Source organism: Pipistrellus hanaki, assembly GCF_964339955.1.
Source record: "Pipistrellus hanaki genome assembly, chromosome: 7".
Taxonomy (NCBI): Eukaryota; Metazoa; Chordata; class Mammalia; order Chiroptera; family Vespertilionidae; genus Pipistrellus; species Pipistrellus hanaki.
The window spans coordinates 48,610,663-48,636,545 of NC_140509.1; the positions used below are offsets into that span (position 1 = coordinate 48,610,663).

Below are 25,883 nucleotides of genomic sequence, written 5' to 3' on the forward strand. Positions count from 1 at the left end.
TCTATTTTATTTTCTATCAAAAAATAGCATATTCCCATTTTGGAAAATTAGAACTCTGTATTGAGGAACTATAAATCATAAAAAGGAAAACACAAAAGATATATAATCTTATCAATCCAAGATAACCACAATTAACATTTTGGTGTCATTTCCCTCAGTATTTTTTCCTATGTACTTATTGGCATTATTATTATGACTTAACTGTTACTTTCTGTTAGTATTAATCCAAACATTTTCCAATGTCATTAAAAATTTTCCAAAAAATTATTTATATATATATCAATTTCAGAGAGGAAGGTAAAGGGAGAAAGAAACATCAATGATGAGAGAGAATCATCTATCAGCTGCCTCCTGCATGCCTCACACTGGGGATCGAGCCTGAAACCTGGGTATGAGCCCTGACCGGGAATCAAACAATGATCTCTTGGTTCATAGGTCAATGAACTGAGCTGTGGCACCAACTGGGCGAAATTTTTCAAATCTTGATTGCTGTTCTGCTTAAATAAACACATATCCTCTACAAAGCACAATAAATCAAATCTCCCTGCTTCATGAAGCCTATAAACCAACTAGAGGCTCGATGCAAGAAATCTGTGCATGGGTAGGGTCCCTAGGCCTGGCCGGTGATCAGGGCCGATCTGTGGGCCCCCTGACCCCAGTGGCATCCACTCTGGCTGACTGGGGGCCTGTGGGCTGGGGGCAGCTCCTGCACTGAGCATCTGCCCCCTAGTGGTCAGTGCGCATCATAGTGACCAGTCATTCCACCTCTTGTTCCACCATTTGGTTGATTTGCATATTAGGCTTTTATTATTGTATATAGGATTTCTTGTATTGGTTCCAGGGTACCATTTTCAGTCCTATCAGATCATAATAGCTCAATTCACACTATATGAGTCCCTTCGGATTGCTCCCTACTCAAAGAATGTTATGGACACACTAAAGAGCCAGAAGCAGAAAAGCCAATCTCACTGTCCCCTTTGGAAAGACATACAAAACCTTCACCTATTTTCTCCCTCAAAGAAGCAGTCCTGAGACACACCTCACCAGGTACTGCTGCCAGTCACAGGTAATCAAGGGTTGGATAGAGATGGGGAAGCATCAGCAAGGAGGTGGTGGGGAGACATCACAAATGACTTACAGTCACTTCACAGCAGGCCCTGGGGGCAGCCCTGTGTGCCTTAATCAAGTGCATTCCCTAGGAGCTGAGAGAAAGTCATAATCTGGTCACAAGAGCCATAGGATCTACACCATCCCTGAGCATGTCCACTTCTTTGTGGCTATTCTTTCTACAGCCTTTTTCTTTACCTTCCTTCCCGAGACCTTCCCCTTCATGACTACAACATTAATAGCACTTCACGGTGCAATAATAAAAGTTATTAAGAATAGAAAATACAGCTGAAACCGGTTTGGCTCAGTGGATAGAGCATCAGCCTGCGTGGACTGAAGGGTCCCGGGTTCGATTCTGGTCAAGGGCATGTACCTTGGTTGCAGGCACATCCCCAGTAGGGGGCGTGCAAGAGGCAGCTGATCAATGACTCTCATCGATGTTTCTAACTCTCCATCTCTCTCCTTTCCTCTCTGCAAAAAATCAATAAAATATATATATTTTAAAGAATAGAAAATAAATATATAGTCCTTACTGTGTATCAGGCATTGTTTGATGTGCTTTTTTCATTTGTTGAAGTCATATTGACTCTTTTAGTCCTTGCAAAAAACGCTGTGTGAGGTAGGAAGCATTATTATCCCTATCTGTAATGGGAAAACTGCAACAGAGAGGTTAATTAACTTGACTTAGGTCAAGTTCTAGGTAGTGGCAGAGCCAGAATTCAAACTCAAGCATTCCCCAGGCTCTGAGCCCTTCCCTATGACTCTACTCTGCCCTTCTACTGGGGAGCTGACAGCCTGGCCTGGGAATTAACAGCTTTGCACCATCTGTCACAGAATATTTTTCTGTAATTCTTTCTGAGGTCTCAAAGAATTACAAGATGCTGCCTTCAAAATGACTTGTCAAGAACGAAGCGATTATTCTATCATGAAGTTAAGAAAGGGTTTGCTTTGATAAGCAAGGACTGGGAGCTCACACACCAATCCTGATAAAAAGAGTGAAAATCTGTAATTAAGTTCTACCTTTATCTCTCTTTGCCAATCCTTCCTGTGCCCAGATTTTCCATCAGTGGACCCACTCAACATGCCTACCAGCCAAAAGAATAGAAAAACTTGGCAGTATAAAAAGGTTCTGTATAGTGTGTGTGGAAGGGAAGGAAGAAAGGAGGGGAGGAGGGGCGGAGGGAGGGAGGAATGAAAATGTAAACTTTGTGAGACAATAGGAAAAGTACATTTTCAAAGTGTACGCAACAATCAAATAACAATTTCATCCACTGGTAAAAATTAAAGTCTGAACATCAAGGTAGAGATCAGGCATTGTACTACAAGGCTGGTGGAAGTCTAAACTGCCAAAACCTTTTTTGGAATGTAATCTGATGCTATCTGTTGAAATTTTAAACGAACATAGCAGACCATCTTTAGTACTCTATTCTACTAAAATAAGAGCATCAGTATGTAATGCTACACGTATTTGGATATTGAATACAGAATTGTGTCAATAAAAAAAGAAAGATGAAAAGAGTTTGAGTGTCCATCAATAGGAATTGATTGATAAAGTATAGTGTATAAATTCTATGGAATAATGTACAAATGTTAAAGAGACATGATAGTGTATTAAATTAAAAAATCAAGTTATAAAGTAATATGTGCAATGTAATGTCATTGTTTTAAAATAGTAAAAAGCAAATCAAATCAAATATATACATGTATATAAGTTTGTAGATTAAAAAGAAAGAAAGAAAGAAAGAAAGAAAGATAGAAAGAAAGAAAGAAAGAAAGAAAGAAAGAAAGAAAGACAGACAGAAAGAAAGAAAGAAAGAAAGAAAGAAAGAAAGAAAGACAGACAGACAGAAAGAAAGAAAGAAAGAAAGAAAGAAAGAAAGAAAGAAAGAAAGAAAGAAAGAAAGAAAGGCAGACAGAGAGGATTGACTCCAAATCCTTAATGCTGGTTATCCTGGGGCAGGGGGAGGGGAGGGCGGTATTGGATATGGATGAGGGAAAGTCAAAAATCTTTGGAAATATACCTGTATTTTTTTCAATGTATTATGCCAATCATGCATTACATTTTTAATTTAAAAATGAATAAAATAAATCAGTAAACTACTAATGAGTGATCAGCGATACTCTCAAACACCGAGACAGGACATTCAGCAGAAAGCCAAATGGCCCTCTAACCAGACAGAGCAAAAAAGAGCTCTTCTCTGGGCGTTTCTCAAACGGAACTGTCCCCCACCATTCTTTGAAAAAAGCGACTCCTTTTATTTTCCCGTGTCACTCCGATGTCTCTAATATTCAGAAACATTCTGTGCAATCTGATACTGAAGAGACTGGCAACCGCCCCCGAGCCCAAGCCTCGGTTTCCCCGGGCTGCCAATCCTGCATGGCAGGAGGGCAAGTGAGGAGAAGCCTGCCCATGTCTCCCAGCACCACCTGCCCAGCCCCGGGTCACTCACTAGCAAACAGCTGGAAAGCGTGGAGCCAGTGCCCACACACACTCAGCTGGTCTCCAGATATCTGCTCAGCATCGCCCGGGGCCACACCTGTGCAAGGTGCTGGCTGTGCTCTGGGTTGCTCCCATTAGCATTCTGTCACATGGGCAGGAAGGGCACTGAGATATCCTCCCAGAAAAGCCCTTAGCAAACTCGGATGCCCCAATGAGGACACTCCCGAATGAGGACAGCCCCTTGCCTCATCTCCTTGAAGCGAAAGGGAACTGATTCATATATTTCAAAATCCAAAAAAGTCCACGCAAGTCTTCTGAGCCAGCCCTTTGCTGGGACCTGAATGCCCCCACCTTTTCTGAACACTTCCGGATGGAGCACAGCGAGAGTGTGGACTCCTTTGTTTCTCAAGCATATCCATAACTTTTCCTACCTTTTAACCTGCCAGAGAATAAGCAAAAAACTAATGTCCACGTGCAATAAGTAACTGTTGGCAAAAGACTTGCTGATCAAGTCTTAGAACTTTTCTTAGAACCCAGAGTTGTATTTCTTACAGATTCAGAAAACCGGTGTTAGGTTGTGTGGTTTGGATATGGCTCTGCAGGGTGAGCAGAGGCATCGCAGAACCCATTCCCTTCTGTGGCTCCCCTTCCACTTTCCTGGGCGGCTCTCCAGTCTCTGTGTCTGTTTAAACAGGGCCCAAGCCCACACGCAATTCCCTAGTAAGTATACTCTGATCAATATATCAAATGTGACTCCTCATTAAGAGGGTTGCTGATAATAAAACAGAATTCTTGCCGAAACTGGTTTGGCTCAGTGGATAGAGCATCAGCCTGCGGACTCAAGGATCCCAGCATGTACCTTGGTTGCGGGCACATCCCCAGTAGGGGGTGTGCAGGAGGCAACTGACTGATGTTTCTCTCTCATCGATGTTTCTAACTCTCTATCCCTCTCCCTTCCTCTCTGAAAAATCAATAAAATATATTTAAAAATAAATAAAACTGAGAATTCTTTTTTGACTATAAAAATGGCAAGAATTTAAAAATAAACTATATGCAACTCTAATTGAGGAACAAAATTTGAAGTGTTTTCAAACATTTGTGAGAATATAAACTCCTAAGGTCTTTCTAGAAAGCAATTTAGCCATATAGACCAAGAGCTTATACCCTTTGAAACAGTAATTCCCCAACTTAAAATGTAAGGAAGTAGGCAGTGATAAGCAGGAGTATATATTTATATATTATTCACTATAAAATATTAGTAAAAATTATTTGAAATAAGCCACAAGTCAAAAAAAAAAAAAAAAAAGATTAATCAGGCTGGAATCCAAGATGGCTGCTCGGGTAGGCACCTAGCCGCAGCCGCACGCAACAATTTCAATAAAATACAACTAAAATATAAAATGGACATTACCCAGAACTACAGGAAAGTCAACTGACTGGAAATTCTACAACGAGAAGCAAGGAGAAAACCAGAAGGAAGCGCGGAAGAGCTGTAAAAGCCCAAGGTACAGAGACACGCGGCGCGCTGAGAGGACGGAGCCTGAGAGGAGGGAGGCCGAGTGCCTGGCTGGCGTTCCCTAGCGGGAAGGAGATAAACACTCCGACTGTGCTGGGCCCCCAACTGCTCTGAACCCCCGTTCTAGGCCAGACCCCGGGGACCCAGGCTCACACAGAGGGAGCCGGGCTGTAAGGCGGAACCCGGGGAAGCCGCGAAAGGAGGTCCCAGAGGCGCGCACACAGCGCGCAGAGAAGGGACGCTCAGCTGTGCCGTAGGACTGCCCTGGCGGGAAGGAGACAGGGGCTCCAGACTGCTCTGAACACCATCTCCAACTCCACTTCCAACTGAACTGAACCCCAGTTTCGGGCGCATTGCGGGAGAGCTTACACTGTTTGGTAGCAGGCGAAAATCGAGGGCACCTTTCTCTCAGAGGTGCTCGCAACAAGTACTGAAGGACCCTGAGTCTCAGCAGTCGCATAGGGCGGGGCTGACGGAAGCCGAGGCTGTAGGCTCCACCCTGAAACCCCGCCCCATCAGGAAAGCTGCCTGTGAAAATGCCTAAACCAAACAGATCACAAACGAAAGAAATGGAGGACAAAAAGCGACTGGATATAGAGTTCAAAAACACACTTATAAGGTTTTTCAAGAGACTCCTAGAAAAGGCCGATAAAATAAATGAGACCTATGAGGATATGAAAAGGGATCAACAAGAAATAAAGAATACATTGTCTGAAATAAAAAATATTATACAGAGTCCTAAAAACAGAAGGGAAGATCGCAAGAATCAAGTCAAAGATTTGGAACATAAAGAGCCAGAAGACACTCCTCTGCAGAAGCTAGAAGGCAAGAGAATCCAGAAAATTGAAGATAATGTAAGAAACCTCTGGGACAACTTCAAACTATCCAACATCAGAATCATGGGGGTCCCAGAAGATGAGAGAGAGCAAGATATCGAAAACATACTGAAAGAAATAGTGACAGAAAACTTCCCCCACCTGGGGAAAGAATTGGACTTACAAGTCCAGGAAGCACACAGAACTCCAAATAAGAGGAATCCAAAGAGGACCACACCAAGACAAATCATAATTAAGATTCCAAGAGCAAAGGACAAAGAGAGAATATTAAAAGCAGCAAGAGCTAAGCAGGTGGTTACCTATAAAGGAGCACCTATACGATTGTCAGCTGATTTCTCAACAGAAACCATGCAGGCCAGACGGGAATGGCAAGAAATATTCAAGGTGATGAATAGCAAGAACCTACAGCCAAAAATACTCTACCCAGCAAAGCTATCACTCAGAATCGAAGGTCAGATAAAGAGCTTCACTAATAAAAAAAAGCTAAAGGAGTTCATCACCACCAAACCAGAATTATATGAATTGCTGAAGGGGGTTCTTTCAGAAGAGAAAGTAAACAAAGATAAAAATTATGAACAACAAATACGTAACTATCAACAAGTGAATCTAAAAACCAAGGAAATTAAAAAAAAAAATCTGATGAACAATATTAACTGTTGAATATAATAGAATCAGAGGTATGGAAGGGGAGTGAACTGATGATTCTTGGGGAAAAGGGGAGAGGGGAATGTGGGAAGAGACTGAACATAAACTGTGCATCTATGGATGAGGACAATGGGGAGTGGGGAAAGGGCAGAGGGTGGGGTGGGAAGGGGGGGAAAGGAACACTTGTAATAATATGAACAATAAAAATTTATTTAAAAAAATAATAAAATAAAAATTGAAAAAAAAAAAAAGATTAATCACATACATTACAATGTAATCATAGGATAGGGTATTATACAACTACTAAATATATTGTTTTGAAGAATATGTAATAGCAACTTACATAGATAATTTAAAACTGCAGGTTATAATTGTATCTTATGATCTCAATTGTAATTATGATCTCAATTTTTTAAAATATGGACATACATGTACTTGATATAAGATGAGGACATATACTACAGCGTTAATAGCAGTTCTCTGTGAATGATAGGGTCACAAGCTGTTTTTTTATCTTTTTAACTTTCCTATCTTGTCTACATTTTCTCCAGTAAAAAAAAAAAAATAACATTTCATATCTTTATATCTAAAGAGATCTAGCTATATAAACAAATACATAAATATTTTAAGAATTGATGAATATTCATAATCTGTCCCTTTACTCACCTAAATTAAGAAACATTTCTCATTAGATGGTTCCAGAAGTAGCTTCTATAGCTAGGTATTGTCAATAATATCTAAAACCAAAAAGCTAATATGTATGCACTCACACACATGGGTGTTTCAAAGCTAAGGCAGAACACTGTCTGACCCAAACCATTCACACTGTGAGTTTGAGCCAGTTCTACATTATCCAGGCTCGACTGTTTCTAGATCTCCTTTCTCTCGTTACTTCTTGGGAAAGTCTCCATCATGGAAGAAGAAAAAAGAAAAAAAAAAGGCAGAGAAAGAAATTAAGACCAAATCAGCAGTGTGCCTGCATGTGCTTGGGTCCAAAGGCTTTGAAATGACCTAAATCTAATGACTAAACTGGGATTTGGAAACAAATTCTCTGCACTTGAATAATTCATGCTACACCCATCCCTGGGGAAAGCTGAAAGCTACTAACTTGTTTTAAGAATCGAAGTGCATGCAGCAGGGTGCCAGAAGTCCCTTGCAGATGATGGTGTAAGGTTCCCCCAAATGTATGTGTCACAGGGTAGGTGTCAAAATCAACCCTCCAGAAAAGGCTGATAAGTCCTCTAAAAAGAATACTAAATGCAGCAAGTCCTTCCAGAAAGGAATAGAGAGAGGAAAGGGCCAAGTCATAAATAAATTACAAAAGACACTTCATTTCTGCAAGAAGGGACAGACACTACAGGATCTGAGAACTCCACTGATGATGGATTCCTGAGTGCTTCTGACTAAATAATAGGTCTCTGCAACAGATGTGCATGGGCATATGCATAAGATGTGTGTCTGTGCGTGTGCATTTGTGCATGTGTGCATGGGTGAATATGCTTGGCTAGAAGTGTAAGTGTACTAGTATGTGTACAAGTGAGTGTGTACGGGGCATGTGGCGTGTGTGTATAGAAGTAAGTAGATGTGGGGGCTGTGCTAGTGGGTGCGTAAGGATGGTGTGATAGGGAATCAGAGGTAGGGAGTGGAAAATAATAATAAAAAAAAGTAAATGTTCTAATAAAACACACTCGTAAGTGAACTAAAAGGAATCAATACATTTTAGACCACTGTAGAAATTCTGATTAAAAAAGGGAAACTGATATTATAAAAGCTATAAATAACACCAATATGATAACATTCAAATTAGGTAAGTTCCAACACATCACAAAATAAGGACCATCTCTACGTTGATCATTTAGGAAATTTGATACCAATCCATACTCTCCCTAGCTCCACTCAGCTGAAGCCCAGAAGATCTTCAATCAGGCCTGAACCATTCCAGCCAAGCCTGGTCACGTGCCTGGAGCCCAAGCCTCACCAATAGCAGGATCTGGAGAGTGACTCCTATTACCAATAGCCTGGCCTGAACTTCTGCACATGCACATGAGTGCACATGAGTGTATGTGAGTACACACACACACACACACACACACACACAGCGACAGCCTTCACCAGCCACTCTCCCCACCCACCCACCCATGATCACTACACATGGCTGCTCTCCTGCCTCATGTTCATGTACAGTTGTGCCTCGCTTGGTTTCTTCCATCCTTCCACCCACACATCCAAAAATAATTGAGAGCATTCTATATACTACTCACTGGTGACCTCATCTACATGCCCAGCCTGCTCAGTTGGAGCATACACACCTGGATTAACTCTTGTCTACCTCCTTCCCCAAACCTAAATAGTGAACCTTGATCCCCACATCCCCAGCTCTCAGGTACTGCTTCAAACTGGAGATGTCTCTAAATAGTTCCCACTCAGCAATGCAAGGGAAGCCTCTCCCAGAGGCCCCCATTACCTTGTTTATCTCACCACCCCACTCCACCACACACAAACCACATGCACAAACACACATACACACATGTGCCAAGATTTGGTTTCTTGACATCAACCCAAGTTAAGCTGATGTTCCCTGCCCCCTTGCCAACATGAAATTTACTCCTGGCACCATCCCCACCCCCACCTCCACCCCCACAATGTATGTTCATCTCTAGCTCAGGTCCCACTCATCTCCACTTCTACCAGTCCAGTCTAGAATTATAATTCTGACAGGTATTACAGCCAAGATCATACAACAAAAATAAAAGACTGTGTTTCTTTAGTCAAAATGTACACATAATTATATATATATATATATATATATATATATAAGCCTAAGCAACTGTTATGACCGAACAACCAGAATGACTGTCAACCAGTCACTATGACACACACTGACCACCAGGAGGCAGACGCTCAACACAGGAACTGCCCCCTGGTGGTCAGTGTGCTCCCACGGCCAACCTCCCATGGCCCCTCCCCCTGGCTGGCCGGCCCCCATAGAACCCTGGTGCTAAGCCATGCCCAAAAACCATAGCCTCTTCTCCCAACCCTGTCAGAGCCTTCGGGCTGGGCTGGGACAGGGAACCGGGGGTGGATGGCAACAAACACGGCCCCTTTCCTGGGGGTTGGGGGGACAAGGGCCAGCTCCCTCCTCAGGGCCAACAGCCAACCTCCCAAGGTCCCTCCCCCGCAGCTGGCCAACCTCCCGCGGTTTCCCCCCACCATGCACAAATTAGTGCACAGGGCCTCTAGTATTAATATAAAACTTTGCATAGCACCAGACTCACAAACATTTATTGACACTTTCCTCATTGTCTGTCTGGATCTACAGACACTACTAAAATAGAAGAAAGGAGCACTTTGAACTCAAACGACACGGAATAGAGTACTTTCACCTACATGTGAAAAATCTAAGGTCAGGTGAGACAAGAGGAGCAGTGAGTCCATCAGCCCACTGTGCTCACTGCAGCAGTGGGCACACCAGAAAGTGGTAAACTACCACCGTCCCAAGGCAAATAATGAAGAGCAACAAGGCAAGGGCACGAGGCAGAAATCAAGCCCTATTTCAGCAGCACGTGTTAAGTCCCTTCATAGGGAGCTGGGAGAAAAGCCCCGATGTAGATATGGCAAGATTTTTGCCAGCTTTGCCAGAACACAACATGAACAAGACGGCAGATGAGAAGCCCAGCGTCTCCTCCACCCGTACAGAAAAGACCCTGGCCCTGGACACCCCCGCCTGGTGTCTCCATCCAGCCCCCAGGCATCAGCCTAGAATTCGCCACTGCATTACCCCTACCCTGCCCCCGCCCAGCAACTCCCAAAACCTGAAGAGGCTCGTAGTGCTTGCCTTTGATCAACCGCTCAGGCCTCGTCCCGGGTAAGGTCCACATTGCCTGTGCCAAGTGTCCGAAGACAGTGGCGTCGAGAGTGGAGAACTTGGGCCCCATGATGTACTTCTTATCACCTGCAGCAGACAGAACAGAGAGGTCACTGCTGGCCAGCGCTGCCCCACGCAGTCACAGGCACTCAGCACACTTGCATTATGTGCTCATTTAACTGTGAATCAAAAGCTCTGCATAGTCCAAATGCATGCACCCCTCTTTCCTTCAAAAAATGAGAAACAAAAGTAAAACGAATAGAACAATTGTGTGATATATCAACCCATACAATTGCAAAGCAGGGAAGTAACTGGCAAGATGTCAAGATAAACAGATTAGGGAGGAGGTTCATGGGGGGAAAAGGACAACAGATCACTCTCAGACCTCTTCTCCAACTCTAGTGACTGAAGCTTGAGAAACACCTGGAAGCTTGCTTAAACCATTTCAAAAGTAACCCAAGCCAAGCACACCAAGCTCATCACTCGCTTTATTAATTTAATACATTTCCTTGGGGACAATAAGAGGCCTAAGTTAAGAAGTTTGGAGGCAAGGTTTTCCATGATGCCTCCTTGGTGTTGGCAAGGTTCTCTCCACTAAGCACCAGCTCCATGGGAAACACCACAGAAGGAAAAGCTAGAAAACTACAGGCCCCGCCCAGTTTCACACTGCTGCTCCCACCTCTTTTTCCGCCCCTCCTGACCTAGGTCAGGCCTTGTCACCTTGACTATCACATCTGGCCTAGTTTGTCTCCTGGGCCACCGTGAGGTGCTGTAACATATAGAGGCAGCACAGGTGAACGTGATCCACCTAGTTCACTGTGGGAGACTGGTCTTTAACCTCTTAAAGCCTCCGTTTTCCCATCTGGGAAATGGAGATGATATTAGTGGTGCCCATTTCTCAGAGCTGCTGTGAGGAGTAAATACATAATGCACGTAGAGCACATAGCACCATAGCTGGGTGACTCAGTAAACATTAGCTCGATCGGCAGTCCATCCCATACTCCTGAACGTAACTCTAAGACACTCTTTCATTATATCCCTCCCTTTCACATATACCTTTAACGGTTTACAAAATGGGTTATAAAGTAAAAGTCCAAACTTAACTATGAATTCAAGCTCATTATACTCTGCCTTCAACCCATGTCTCAGTTTATTCCACATTCCTCCCTTTCTCTAATAAATCTAAGGAGCACCCCGCAGTCCCCAGGACACTTTATGCTTCCTACTGCTCATGCTGCACTTTCCCCTTTTCTGCTCCCCTAAAACCTATGTGCTCCCCACTTCCCTCCATATGATAAAGACTATCATCTTATGAGGTTCAGCTTCAAAGCTTTCTGTGATCACGTTATCTGGTGGCAACAGTAAATTTTAGTTCAGACAGCCCTGTGTTCAAATCTCACTTTTACACGTACAGCCTTATAGAATCTCATGTCATTTAATGCCAATTAACCTTAATTTCTTAAACCGTATATTGGTTGTTTTCATTTGTTCATTTTATCTTTCCAACTAAATGGTGAGCTCTTTGAAAGTAAGCTCTTATTTTTATTTAGCAAACTCTAGTACGGTGTTTCCTACCCACCAGGCATTGTTCTGCATGCCGTACTCTACAAATACCTGCCTGTTTCTCTGATCCTGAGTGGCAAGCTGAGAAAATTAAATACCCGATGACAACACATAGGCAAGCTAGGAGGGGAATGCAAGCTAACAGATCGATGCTATTATAAAGGTGTTGGTGAACCCTACGGTGGTAATCATATTGCAATATATACATATATCAAATCAACTAGGTGTATGGTCCAACTTACACAATATTATATATACATCAATTATATCTCAATTTCAAAAAACTAAAACAACAAGGAGCTGCAGGCTATTTTTAAAATTTTTATTTCTACTCTATTTTCCACAGGGACCAGGGAATAACCTACACTAGTACAACATGCTGAACCAACCGAATTGTCTTTTCTGGTGAAGACAAGCAAGTTGTCCGTGCTAGAGCCCTTTGCTCTGCCTAATATACCTCGTGGGCCATCATCTCGGCAATAAAGACCCCATGGAGCAACAGGAGGGCTGAACTGTGGACGTTTACAAAAAGATGCTTTTCCATGCGGAATACAGAATATAGAGGGAGCAGAAGTTTCAGGTTTTTAAAAGCCCAGCCAGAGTGGTTCAGTGGCTGAGCGTCAACCTATGAACCAAGAGGTCACAGTTCAATTCCTGATTAGGGCATATGCCTGGATTGCGGGCTCCATCTCCAGTGTGGGACATGCAGAAAGCAGCCAATCAGTGATTCTCTCTCATTGTTGATGTTTCTATCTCTCCCTCTCCATTCCTCTCTGAAATCAATAAAAATATTTTTTTAAACGTGCTAGCAAACAAAACCGATGAAATTTATCATTTGTGGGAATAGTGAATGGTAGATAGAAAATATGTGTATACACATACAACATTTATAAATTTAAAGACTATAAAAATATCCTGTTACTTAAAAAGTCCTTAAAGTACCCAATGGCAGGTAGCATTATAAAAACATTTTATTTTAAATAATTTTAGACTCACAGAAAAGTTATAAAGATAGCCGATGTGCTGTACACTTTTCAACCACCGTTTTCAAATATTAACATTTTATATAACCACAGTACATTTATCAAAACTAGGAAATTGACATTACTACAACATTATTAACTGCACTATAGACATCATTCAAATTTTATTAGTTTTTCAACTAATGTTCTTTTCCATTCTGGGATCCAGTCCATGAGCTCACATTGCATTTAGTTGTCATGCCTCCTTTCTCCTCGACCTGTGAAATTGCTCAGTCTTCCCTTCTTTTTCATAACCTTGAACTTTTAAAGAATACTGGTCAGTTCTTTTGTAAAAATGTTCATCAATCTGAGTTTGTCTAGACTTTTTATGATTAGACTAGAGGCCCAGTGCATGAAAATTCATGCACTGGAGGGGGGGTTCCCTCAGCCCAGCCTGCTGCCTCCCACAGTCTGGGAGCCCTCGGGGGCAGGAGGTCACCTGGTGATCAGGGAAAGGTGACACTCGCCGAAACCGGTTTGGCTCAGTGAATAGAGCGTCAGCCTGTGGACTGAAAGGTCCCGGGTTCAATTCCGGTCAAGGGCATGTACCTTAGTTGTGGACACATCCCCAGTAGGGGGTGTGCAAGAGGCAGCTGATCGATGATTCTCTCTCATCGATGTTTCTAACTCTCTATCCCTCTCATCCTCTCTGTAAAAAATCAATAAAATATAAAAATAAAAAAGAAAGGTGACACTCAATCACACCTCTGCTGCTGCCACTGCTGGCAGCACAAGTCTCGACCGGTCCAAGTTACCTGAGCCTCGGGTGGCCCTGGGCAGCTGGGCAGCCACCATTTGAGGCTTGCCTGCACCTCAGGCCAGCCCTGGGGGACTGGGGGACTGAAGGGACTGGGGAACTCCAGAGGCAAGTATGCAGAGTGGCTGGGCCCGCTTGGGGGTGACTACCACCCCAGCAGGGCTGAGGGGACTGGGCACCACCATCTTGTGGCTGTGGGTGCCGCCATCTCTGAGGGCATGGCAGTCAATTAGCATATTTCCTCCTTATTGGCTGTGGGTGCCACCATCTTTGTGACAGTGTGAGGTCAATTAGCATATTCCCTCTTTATTAGATAGGACTAGGTCATGTATTTTTTTTTATTGTTTAAAGTATTACAAATAGTTATACATATGTCTTCTTTTTTTCCCATTGACCTTCCCCTGGCCTCCCCTATCCCCCCTAGGTCATGTGTTTTGGATCAGATATCAAAGAAGCATTATTATACCCTTCTGTGGTGGTTAATGTTTTTTTTTTTTTTGTCAATTTGACTAGGCTATGAAGTGCTCAGTTCTTTGGTCAAACATTATTCTGGGTGCTTTTGTGAGGGTGTCTTGGATGAGATGAACATTTAAGTGGTAGACTGAGTAAAACAGATTTCCCTCTAATGTGGGTGGGCCTTGTCTGATGAGTTGAAGGTCTGACTAGAACAGAAAGGCTGACTCTCTTCCAAGCAAGAAAGAACCCGAACTGGGACGTGGGTTTTTCCTGCCTTCAGACTCAAACCACACCATCAGCTATCCTGGGTCCATGCTTGCCAACTCACCCTGCAGACCTTTGGACTGTCAGCTTCCATAATTGCATGAGCCAATTCCTTATACTAAATCTTTATACTAAATTTATTTTCTTGTAATCTATTAGTCTGTTTCTCTGGGAACCCTGACTAATACACCTTCTCAGAGCATCAAATCAGAGAGTCCATAATGTCCATGTCTTGTCACTGAAGATGTTAACCTTGACCATGTCATAAAGATAGTGTCTGTGAGGTTTCTTCACTGTCATGATACTATTTTTCCTTTTGCAATTAACAATCTTAGGAGAGATATTTTGAGACTGTATAAACCTCCTGTTTCTCCACAAACTTTAGCCCTTTGATGTTTTAACACCCATTGGTGGATGTTATCTGAAACAATTACTTCCGTAGTGTTTGCCTAATCAAGATTTTCTATTTATCTCTTTCCTTCTACAGGTATTGATTAAATGTCTACTGTTCACTTCATTCCTCATTTACTAATGTATTCAATTATTTATTTATGTTAAGTATGCACTTACAGATAATTATTTTATCCTGTGACTCATAATCCAGTACTCTTATTATTTATTTTGTTGCTCAAATTGTTCCAGCTTTGGCCTTCTGGACCTTGGCAGGAAGTGTTTTTAAGAGAGAACCTGCATTTAGATTTGACTGTTTAGAGACAGCCAAGCCAAGCTAAAGTCTCAAGTCTGAGCACACCAGGTTTTCCCAGTAGTTGTAGATCTCACAATCTGAGGGTTTTAGCAAAACCAAAGCATTAAGGGCACTTCCAAAGGGTTCTGAAAAAGCAGGCATGTCAAAGAATGTATGGCCATATTTCCTTTTCCTAGGAGCAGTAGCTGAACCACCCACTGGCTTCTGGAGGGATGAACAGAAGCAGCTGAGGAGAATCTGAGTACCTGTAACTCCCTGTCAGTCTCCAGGTTGGAAGTGTGGACTGGAACCTCTAGTGAGGGCAAATGAAGGCTGAATAAACCAGAAACACTGGTAGGTGAGGAACTCAGGATACATCAGGGGGATACCCTGAGGGATGGCTGAAGATGCAAGCCCAACTGAGAACAAGCAAGGTAAAGAGTTGATACACGCTGGGTTTGCTAAGCAGGGGAACCAAGGGAAGAAGAGGAGAAAAGCAAAGAGCAATATGTGCCTTAAAAGTCCCACTAGAGCCCTGGCTGGTGTGGCTCATTGGTTGAGCAGCATCCCATGCACCAAAAGACTGCCCATTTGATTCCCAGAAAAGGCACATACCTAGGTTGTGGATTTGATCCCCTGTTGGGACTGGAGTGCGTGGGGGGGGAGGGGCAACCAATTGATGTTTATTGCTCACATCAATCTCTCTCTCTAAAATCAAGAAACATCCTTAGGTGAGGATTTAAATATCCCATATAAGAAAGAGCTAATATGCTAATTAGACCATATAGCAGAACGAACGCCAGGATGACCTTCCGGACAAAGCCAGGGCTGCGAGGGCCAGCTGAGGCAGCCAGGACATTGAGGGCCAAGCCCCTGGCACAAATTTCATGCATCGGGCCTCTAGTATACATAATAATGTGAAAATGTGAAAGCATTTTGCAAGCTAGAAGGTGCTATTTTAATTTAGAGAATTATTGCATACTCATCACCAATAATCAGAACAGGTACTGCCTGTGGACAAAAGCAGTCCAACATCTCTCACAGTGTAGAAATCCCTTTTCCCACTTCCCTACCCCACATTCCTCAACCCCAGCCCACTAGGAACATCTCCATCACTTCGTGGGCAGGGCAAACTATTCTATGGTTAGATAGCTCCTGATACTGAGACAAAAACGTATCTTCTTAGAACTTTCACCATTGTGTGATCCTTTGGAATCACACAAAGAATGTATGGCCATATTTCCTATTCCTAGGAAAGTAAATCTCTACTAACATAGTTCTAAGTAAAAGTTGATTACTTGTTTTCACATATGTCACTGTGGAATAGTGGGTAAAACGCTTCTTTCCAAACACTGAAAATTGCTATAGAAATGAACCTCTGCATCGCATCTGCTTCCTCCATTATGAATTCTGTGCCCAGAATTTGTCACCATCAACTAATGGTCACTATCAGCTTCACTTAACACCATTTAGCTAAATTTTCAAGTTCTGTACATATAAAAGATTAAAAAAAAAAAAACTGGCTTTGCTAGAAAATATAAGTTCAAGAGAGAAATTAAAGAGAATAGTCATATTTTCAAGCACTCATTTTCTGTTAGTCTAAGAAACAAAGAGTAATTGTGTCTTTCACCTACACAGAGTCCCCTATACTAGAGCATGAATATGATTTTTAAACAGATAGTTTCAGTGAAGTTAATGTGGATACCATTCATATTTTAATTGTTCCTCTAATCTTTAATTAACTGGGAATTTTAGAAAAATTGACAAACAAAGGTTTTAAGTATTTTCCCCAATGACAGTACAGGGCACAGCAATCTTGCCAACCAACCTTCAAAGAACACACTCATTCATTAAGCTCTTATTCTACATGTGACTCTCTCAAAGCTACAGAAAAAAATAAAACCTACTTTCTATTCTCGCTTATACTCCTGATCAAACTCTCTTTATCAGAAATAATGTGACTGGCCACTTCCTTTAAAGAGCTCCTGTTCATATTCCCAGCATAGTCTAAAATCACTAAGTATGTCATTCTTTCAGCTGGGTAGGGGGGAGGAGGGAGTAATGGTAAGTAGTATCTTATATGTGAGGTTATTCATGGTCCTATGAATAAATCTCAGAATTAAAATCATTAACTTTGACAACTTTCTGCCATCTACTAGTTGCACCAATTGGCTCACACTCTGGGAAAGATAAAAGTGGGTGAGGGGGACAACAGAAGAAGACCCTAAATTTAACCTCTCTTCGGAGTTCATTATGGATGCAATTAGATATTCCTGCAATTTCCTATAAGATTCTCTAAAAGAACACACAAGAGAGAATTTTTTTTCAGCTTATATGAACTATCCTGATCCATTTCCCATCAAAACCAATCATCTCACCTCTTCCTCCCAGTCTTCTCTTTGACATCCCGGTTCTTACAATCCCCCTCTGATGAAACTCAGAAATACATACATTCCCCACTGCAAGGAACTGGTTGCCCTTGCTTCTCTGCACTTCAGTTCTCATGGCCACCTCCTGAAGTCCACTCAAATCCTCCAGGGGCATATATTATAATTTTAGAAAACTTTGCAACAAGTTGTGGAAAATGCACACAGGAAATCTAAATTAGGAAAGTATTTCTCAGGAGGAGGCAAATGTCTGCTCAGACTCACTTATTAATATAATTTAATAATATTAAACAACAGTTCCTGGCAGACTTAGAGAACATGTCTAATGATGACACAGTGTTACTGACCATTGACGATCAGCCTTCTTTTTTTATTTTTTAAAATTTTTATTGACTTTTAGAGAGAGAGGGAGAAAGAAACATCCTACCCGCAGTGGGGATTGAGCATGCAACCCAGGCATGTGTCCTGTCTAGGATTCAATTAAGCAACCTCTTGTTCTCAACCAACTGTGAGCTGGGAGAGCTATTTGTCGCTCTTCGTTAAGTTGATGCAATATTGTTATTTCTGTGTCTGACTACATATTTGACTGAAATGGTGAGATTTAAGGGTCTAAGTGTTATATGGGGGCTCATGGAATAGAGCATCTGGTCCATGGACTGATGGTTCATGGGTTCAATTCCAGTGAAGGGCATGTACCTCAGTTGCAGGCTTGATCCCTGGTGCCCTGAGCATGGCAGAGGCAACTAATCTACAATATATGTGTATCTCTCTCTGTCTTTCTCCCTCTTTTCCAAGCTCTCTAAAAATCAATGGGAAAATATCCTCAGGTGAATATTTGCAATAGCAAAAGTTATATAGAGCTCCCCTGTTTCATTTTCCCAAATACACCTCCTGAGAATAAAGAATGCAGAGCACTCAACTCAAACTACATGCCAGGAGAAGTTTTCCCCTTAATCTCATTTCTGCCTTGGCTGTCCTGTATTTGGGCAATCAGCTATTCTCTCTCTTTATCCAATAAAGACTATCTGGTAGTCCCCCAAAGTCTGGTATAGTTCATAAAACAACACATCAGACAGAACTCAATGTCATGTTGAAATTTAAGTTCAAACCCTTTTATAAGAAATGTATCCTTCCTTTAAGAAAGCTGAGTAGTAATATATTCTAATGGAAGGTGTGGGGTTTGGCCATCAGGGTCATGCAAACAGACTCCACATTTCCAAAGGATTTTTCTTTATTTTATGGATCCCAGGATCCTCATCCACTTTCAAACTTCTGAGCAGTTATCAAACCTGGTAAAGAACACTAGCTGGTTTGGCTTAGTGGATATAGCATCAGCCTGTGGGTTCCAGGTTCGATTTCAGTTAAGGATCAGTAGAGGGCGTGCAGAAGGCAATGATGCCTGGGTTGCAGGCTCGATCCTTAGTAGGGGGCGTGCAGGAAGCAATGATTCTTTTATCATTGATGTTTCTATCTCTCTTTTCCTCTCTGAAACCAATAAAAATATATATTTTTTGCCGAGACCGGTTTGGCTCAATGGATAGAGCGTCGGCTTGGGGACTGAAAGGTCCCGGGTTCGATTCCGGTCAAGGGCATGTACCTTGGTTGCGGGCATATCCCCAGTAGGGGGTGTGCAAGAGGCGGCTGATCGATGACTCTCTCATCGATGTTTCTAGCTCTCTATCTCTCTCTCCCTTCCTCTTTGTACAAAATCAATAAAATATATTTTAAATATATATATATATATATATATTTAAAAAAAAAAAAAAAAAAAAACAGGTAAAGATTTTTAATCATCAAAACTGTTTAGGACCTGCCCAGAGTGGTGAACCTTACTTATTTACTCAAGAGACACAGGCCTCTTGGGAAGAAATCAAATTGCTATCGACCTCATTACTTAACATGGAAGTCCTACACTTTCTCAAATCATATACCCATGAGTTTGCTGGGCATCAAATCAAAATTCTGTATGATTCTTCAAGTGTAGGACTTTTTTATCACCTACTGTGGGAGGCCTTATTTCCCTACTGAAAGCTATTATCCAAGTATTTGACTACTAAGTGGTTAAGAATGTTCTCTATAACTTTCCCCAGAGCAGGCTGCTTCCTCAAAGATTAGTGAATCCAGAAACAGAAAACTGTGTGCCACACTCCATAATCTTGAATAGATTCAGGTTTCTTCACAGCTAAGCTGAGAATAGTCCTGCCAGAACAGAATAGGTAGTAATATTTGTCTCTTGAGAGACTGAATGATAATATTCTACTTCTAAGTGATGTAAAAACTTTCATCTAAATAACGTGAGGCAAATGAAATCTGGTGCCCACCACCCACCTTGTGTGTGTGTGTGTGTGTGTGTGTGTGTGTGTGTGTATAATTGATTTCAGAAACGAAGGAATAGAAGGATAGAAACATCAATGATGACAGAGAATCACTAATCAGCTACCTCCTGCACCCCCCACACACTGGGGACTGAGCCCACAATCCAGGCATGTGTCCTGACCAGGAATTGAGCTGTGACCTCCTGGTTCATAGGTCAACGCTCAACCACTGAGCTATGCCAGCTGGGCAATTTCCCCAACTCTTGAACAATCCCAACAAAAAGTCATTTTGCATTTTGAGTCTCTTAGGCATTGGGCATTAAAAGCAATCTCTGTTCCTGGTGTAGGGAGAAGTAGATGATTTTTGCCTCATTTAGTAAGAAAAGCCATGATGTTCAGCCAAAGAGCCTCTCCCTTCCCAATGCAGAAAAAAAGTGCTTCTGTGGGAGAGTTCAGTTGGACCCCATACAGCACCTGACTCCAGCTCACTCAGCTTCTGAGCAGCCAGTTTCTCTTTGCAGAAGATAATCTAGATTGGTGATATCGTCTTGAATACTTGCCAGGTATTCAACCTAGCTATTAGCAATTCATTCACCTCCCATCTCCCCACAACTGGGGTGAGCATTTCCAAGTCATACATGCCAGAGAAACATTGACAGTCATCACTATTACAGCTAGCACCCTGCCCCCTGGTTCTCCCAACCAGAAATGCTCCAGAAAGGTCATGACCACCCCTCTCTGGTTAAGGAACCCCACTGTTACAATGTGAGCGATGAGCAGGATGTCACTGGCATAATCTCAATCTTAACTTCAAGGCTCCATGCCTGGCTTGTGAGGAAGGGAGGAAGCCAGGAGTGGACAGAACCATTGCTGAGGAGGAAACGGCCCTCGGCACACCTGCTCTGTGAGGCTGGGCGTCCAGTCTACCATTCCAATGGAACTCCAAGCTGAAGACTAATTCCACTCATATCTACATCAAGCAGGCCCATCTGGCTCAGGGAGGAAAAGCACCAAAAGATCTAGACAGTATCAATCTTGAAGCCAGGCGGTGCTTTTGAATGCCTGTTTAGAGTAGGAGCCCAGCCAGGCCCACCCCCACCCCGCACCACCATGTAACACAGCTGCCGAGAACCAGTGTGAGGGCTGAATGTGCCATTGGGATCCGCCCCTGCAGCTGGGGCTCAGGGGAGGATTCCAGGTCCAATAAGCATCTGGAATGTGGAGCAGGAAAGAGCCAGAGTGGATCACTCTGCAGGGATCAGATCACACCCAGCACAGCTCCCAGTTCCTAGGGCACCAGGAAGGGTTCAACAAAACAAACCCCAAACCCCACTTCCTAGAGATGAGGTCTCTAAGTTGCTCCAGAATGGAGATGAGGGTGCTGAGAGAGGGCCAGTGAACCCCATCCTCCCCAAACAAAACCAGTAGCCCGAAGGACCAGGTCCTACGACTAGTCACACAGAGAGCTTGGCTCCCTGTGCATGAGCTGTCCCCAGGAGAGGCCAGCATTTCACACGTAGAAGCTCCCAAGTTGAAATCATATTTACAAATCTTTATAGCTAAGACTCAAGTTCTGCCCAGTACAGAATCACATCCGCCCAGCCACCTGCAGCCAACAGGTGATTGAGGGTGGGTCACCCTGCTCTCAGCATCCTCACCCGCCCGTGGACACACACCGCTCTTCCCTTTTCCTAAGCCCGCGGTGGGACTGACACCTGCACGTGGAAGCAAAGGAACCAACCAGCATCAAGCTTTAAATCAGTAAGCCAACAGTGCTTTACCAATCATGCAAAAAAGTAAGGATAGAAAATATGGAATAGAAGGTGTGGTACGTTACCCAAAAGCCCCGCTAAAGACCGCATGTCCTTCTCCATCAGCATGTAAATCTCTTCCTCTGAGAAGCGGCCAATGCCGTGGCCGTGCATCTCGCGCTTCACAATTCCTTTCGTTATGTGGCACACGACCCACCTCAGCAGGTTGCTGAAGGGACCACCACCACTAAGGGAGAGCATCTTCCGGGTCTCATTGAGATTGTCCACCCACTGGCAATAAGCTAAAGTCCTGGAAGTGTGTGGAAACAAGTTACTACTGTGCATTAGATACATAGCAGCTCCACGGGTCTACTCCCCACGCATGGGTCAGGGTTTGGCACACTCTGGAGGAACCGAATCATTGCAGCTTTTCTGAAAAAGCATGGCAGGTGTTACACAGGCCCCGGTGGATGCTTGGACTCGGGGGCGCATTGGGAGACAGTAACAAACTCAGATAACAATGCCATGCTGCCATTCCACCAAACTCTCCTGCCTCCCCGCCAGCAGACCGTCCCTCTTGCCCACCCCAAGGCCATGCTTCTGCTTTCTCTTAGGCAACCCCACAGAAAACAAATAGAAACCCACTTTACAAGGTTTCTAGGCAGCACAGAGCGTATCTATGGGGGGCAATGGGAGGAGGTGGCAATGACTGGGGTGCTGGCTTCGTTCTCTTTCTTGATCAAAGCAATGGTTACACGGGTTATGTTCGGTTAATTAATCAAACTGCAAGTTTTTGTTTTGTATTCTTTGTGTATGTGCTTTATATTTCATGATAGCAAAGAATTGTTATTTTAAAGAAACCTTTTGCCTTTGCAACAGGATTAGGGAGTAGGTAAACCCGGTCATGTTCATAATAAACTATATAAATTATAAGTATTACATTAACAACTCGCTCTCCAAAAAGTTAACTCTGCTTCAGTCTGTTCTCTAGGACTCTGATGTGGATACAAATGCCAAAGGAACTTGGTGGAATCCTTTTCCACCTGCCCATGTGTTCTTATGTAACAGGTGGCTATTCACTGTTCATGTGTTATGCTGGCTGACACCCAGGCCTTGCTGATCTTGCTCTCTGTACTTGTGCAACTGCAGGAATGTCTTTATGGTTAACAGTGTTGGTAGACAGAAATTAAAGATTCCCACGAACCAGGAGATTGTGGTTCGATTCCTGGTCAAGGCACATGACTGGGTTGTGGGCTCCATCCCCAGTGTGGGGTGTGCAGGAGGCAGCCAATCAATGATTCTCTCTCATAGTTGATGTTTCTCTCTCTCCCTCTCCCTTCCTCTCTCTGAAATCAATATAAATATGTGTGTTGGGGGGTGGGGAGGTGTTAAAGAAATTAAAGGGTTTCCTACTGAAGACTGAGAAAAATATAGCTGTGGGCTACAGGCATAAGATATTTAGTTCTTCCTCAAAATGTGCAATAAAAGATGCATTAGCAGTCATCTCTACTCCTATGTTGGTTGATAATGCAGTAATTATTACTTAAAGATAATTAGAAGAGTAAAAAATATTTTTACAGAGAGAACACAAGGGATGATAGTAAATTGTAGCTACTTTCCACCTCAAGAAAAAAAAAATACATCTGAAAATAGGTCCTGAAATTCTGATCACTTTATATTGTTCTTCTTTATTTTTTTATTTTAGGGTTTGCTCTTCTACAAAATAAAGATTAGGGGGGGGAAACAAAAGCAAAAGATTTTTCTAAAAATTTTTAAGCATTCCTGATCTTTATTGAAAGGCCCTACAACCAATTTCAACATATTCTCTGTACTGCAACCATTTATTAACTGTTTGTTCATTTGTTTGTTTAATCCTCACCCAAGGATATTTTTCCATTGACTTTTAGAAGGAGTGGAAGAGAGAGGGAAAGACAGAGAGAAATATCAATGTGAGAGAAACTCATTGGTTGGTTGCCTCTGCAACACAGGTACATGCCCTTAACCAGAATCAAACCCGGGACCCTTCATTCTATAAGCCGACACTCTATCCACTGAGCCAAACTGGCTAGGGCTTTATTACCATTTTAAAGGAATGTTTAAAAATCTAGTTAGAAGGGTTTGTGTACCTCTTCTTTAAAAGTCTCTCAAAATAAACTATTGAGGAGTCAAGCAATGGACTTTGGTGAGAAAAGGAAAAAGTATATGGCAATGGTGACTAATCAATGAGTGCAGTCAGAAGAATCAATGGAGCTTCTATTATGAAAGAGCTCACATTTACTCAAGTACATTCTTTAAAACCATTCAAGCTAAATGCTTTTGCATTTGCTCTTCTTTGTACACCTGCAATTAAGTAATTAAGATGTCAATGTTCACGTTCTCTTAGAATAATTCGGCACATTCATTCTAATTGTACTACATCTAAATAAACGGGCTATATCATCCTTCATTATTTCGGAAGTCAGTGATCTGAGAATAAAATTAAATTATCCTTAATAAAAAAATGAGGGGAAAACACACACAAAACTAAATTATCCTAAATTAAGTTTGGCCAGATAATAATAGCAACCAGGAAGCACCTAAAGTGTCAAAATGAAGAATACTGTAGCTCTAAGCTGATAGGTTGACGTGGGGGGAATGCATTTTTTGTAGGCAAATTATATAGGTTTTGTCATAAGCAGAACGGTCCTAAAGGATGAGCAGAAGCTCCAAGCAGAGCAGAGGGAGAAGGTGGGTGCAGCAAGAGCCTTGGCTGGTGGGTGAGGCGAGAACTTCAGGGTGGGTTTGGGGCACAGGATGCCTGAGGAAGCGTGTAAGTGTTTGGGGGCTTGAAGGGGGGGCAGGGATCAGATAGGGATGGATCTGACGCGAAGGAGGCTAAGTTTGATGTTGAAAGCCAAGTTTAAACACGTAAAAGGTTTTAAGCAGACAAGAAACATGATCAGATTGATGGTGAAGGAAGGGGTGAAGGTAGAGAAATTGGCAGAGGAAGGCTGGCTAGAAGACCACGGCAAGACCAGACATGAAATGATGCACTGAACTAAGACAATGTCAAGGGGGTGGTGAACAGGGCACGCATAGGAAAATGCTGAGATATGAGGAAAAGGCCAATGGATATACAGGATGAGGTATAAGGAGGAACTAGGCCTCTTCTCCCAGGCTGATGGTTTTAGTGGAAGATATTGCTATTAGCCAATACTAGCGATACACGAGGTGGAATAGATGTCATTGATGAAAGATAAGCTAACTTGTTGCATCTGAAGGTTCCATGGAACCCCCTGAGTGAGGAGTCAAGCAGGTTGAGAACTCAGGAGACAGGTTTAGGTCCAGATAGAGAATCCGTGGGCACGGGCATCGGTGGCAGTTTAAAGCTGTGAGAGGAAATGAGGTTGCCTAAGGAAGTTTCCAGAGTAAGGAGTGGGGAAACCGCAGTTCAAGGGCAAGTGAGAAGAGGAGACACCCGGGCTGGAAGGGCCAGCTGGAGAGAAGCAGGGGCACCGCTTTCTCTGATTTAAACAGAAGTAGGGACACTGCCTGCAAGAGATGGGAAGCTGCAGAGAGGTTCAAGGCTCCTTCCTGATGACTTCCATCTCCTTTGTTGAGCAGGAGAGGAGGGCAGGTGCAGAAGATGAGGATGCAGCAATGGGGAAAGAGTTTTTGCAGACCAATGGGCAGAGCAGCTGGTGGGGGGTGGGACGGGCACCTGTCTGGACCACACAGCTGGGCAGGCAGGAGCTCCACCAATGCAAGGAAGACTGTAAGGTCAAATGCAGGAACACTAGGTTAATTCAGAATTTTATGGTTAAAAGTAACTTTAGAAACTGGTCTTTCCTGCCCTACTCTTGATTTCTTTCCTCTCTTTCATTCCCGGGGCCCCATATTATAGATGTGTGTTAGGGAAGAGAAGGCAATGAGGGCCAGGAAGGCTCTTTTAGGGTCAAGCCCTGTGACCTGTGTATGAACTTTAACTTCATGGATTCCTAAAGCAATTACTACAGGTCCAAGACATCACTGACACATGCTTCCATACCACAACCACGAATCCACCTCCTCTTACAACCATACTTCCTGGAAACTCTGTCCACATGGCAGGGCTCCCACTCCTTACACTCCACTGAAACCACCCTGCCCAAGTCCACAGCCCCTTCTTTTTTTTTTTTTTTTAATATATTTTATTGATTTTTTACAGAAAGGAAGGGAGAGGGATAGAGAGTTAGAAACATCGATGAGAGAGAATCATCGATCAGCTGCTTTTTGCATACCCCCCACTGGAGATG

The 25,883-nt window shown here is 42.9% G+C and overlaps 1 protein-coding gene across 3 annotated transcripts in view; it reads right to left on the minus strand.

Moving 5' to 3' along the window:
* FAXC (failed axon connections homolog, metaxin like GST domain containing) overlaps window positions 1–25,883 on the minus strand; it is a 59,499-nt gene that overhangs the window by 12,455 nt on the left and 21,161 nt on the right. For all 3 annotated transcript variants that reach the window (XM_084889384.1, XM_084889383.1, XM_084889382.1), the window contains 2 exons: window positions 21,696–21,919; window positions 10,380–10,496 (listed from right to left, as the gene is read on the minus strand). In XM_084889384.1, coding sequence (XP_084745510.1) covers window positions 10,380–10,496; window positions 21,696–21,919 — 341 coding nt within the window. The remainder of the gene's footprint in view (window positions 1–10,379; window positions 10,497–21,695; window positions 21,920–25,883) is intronic.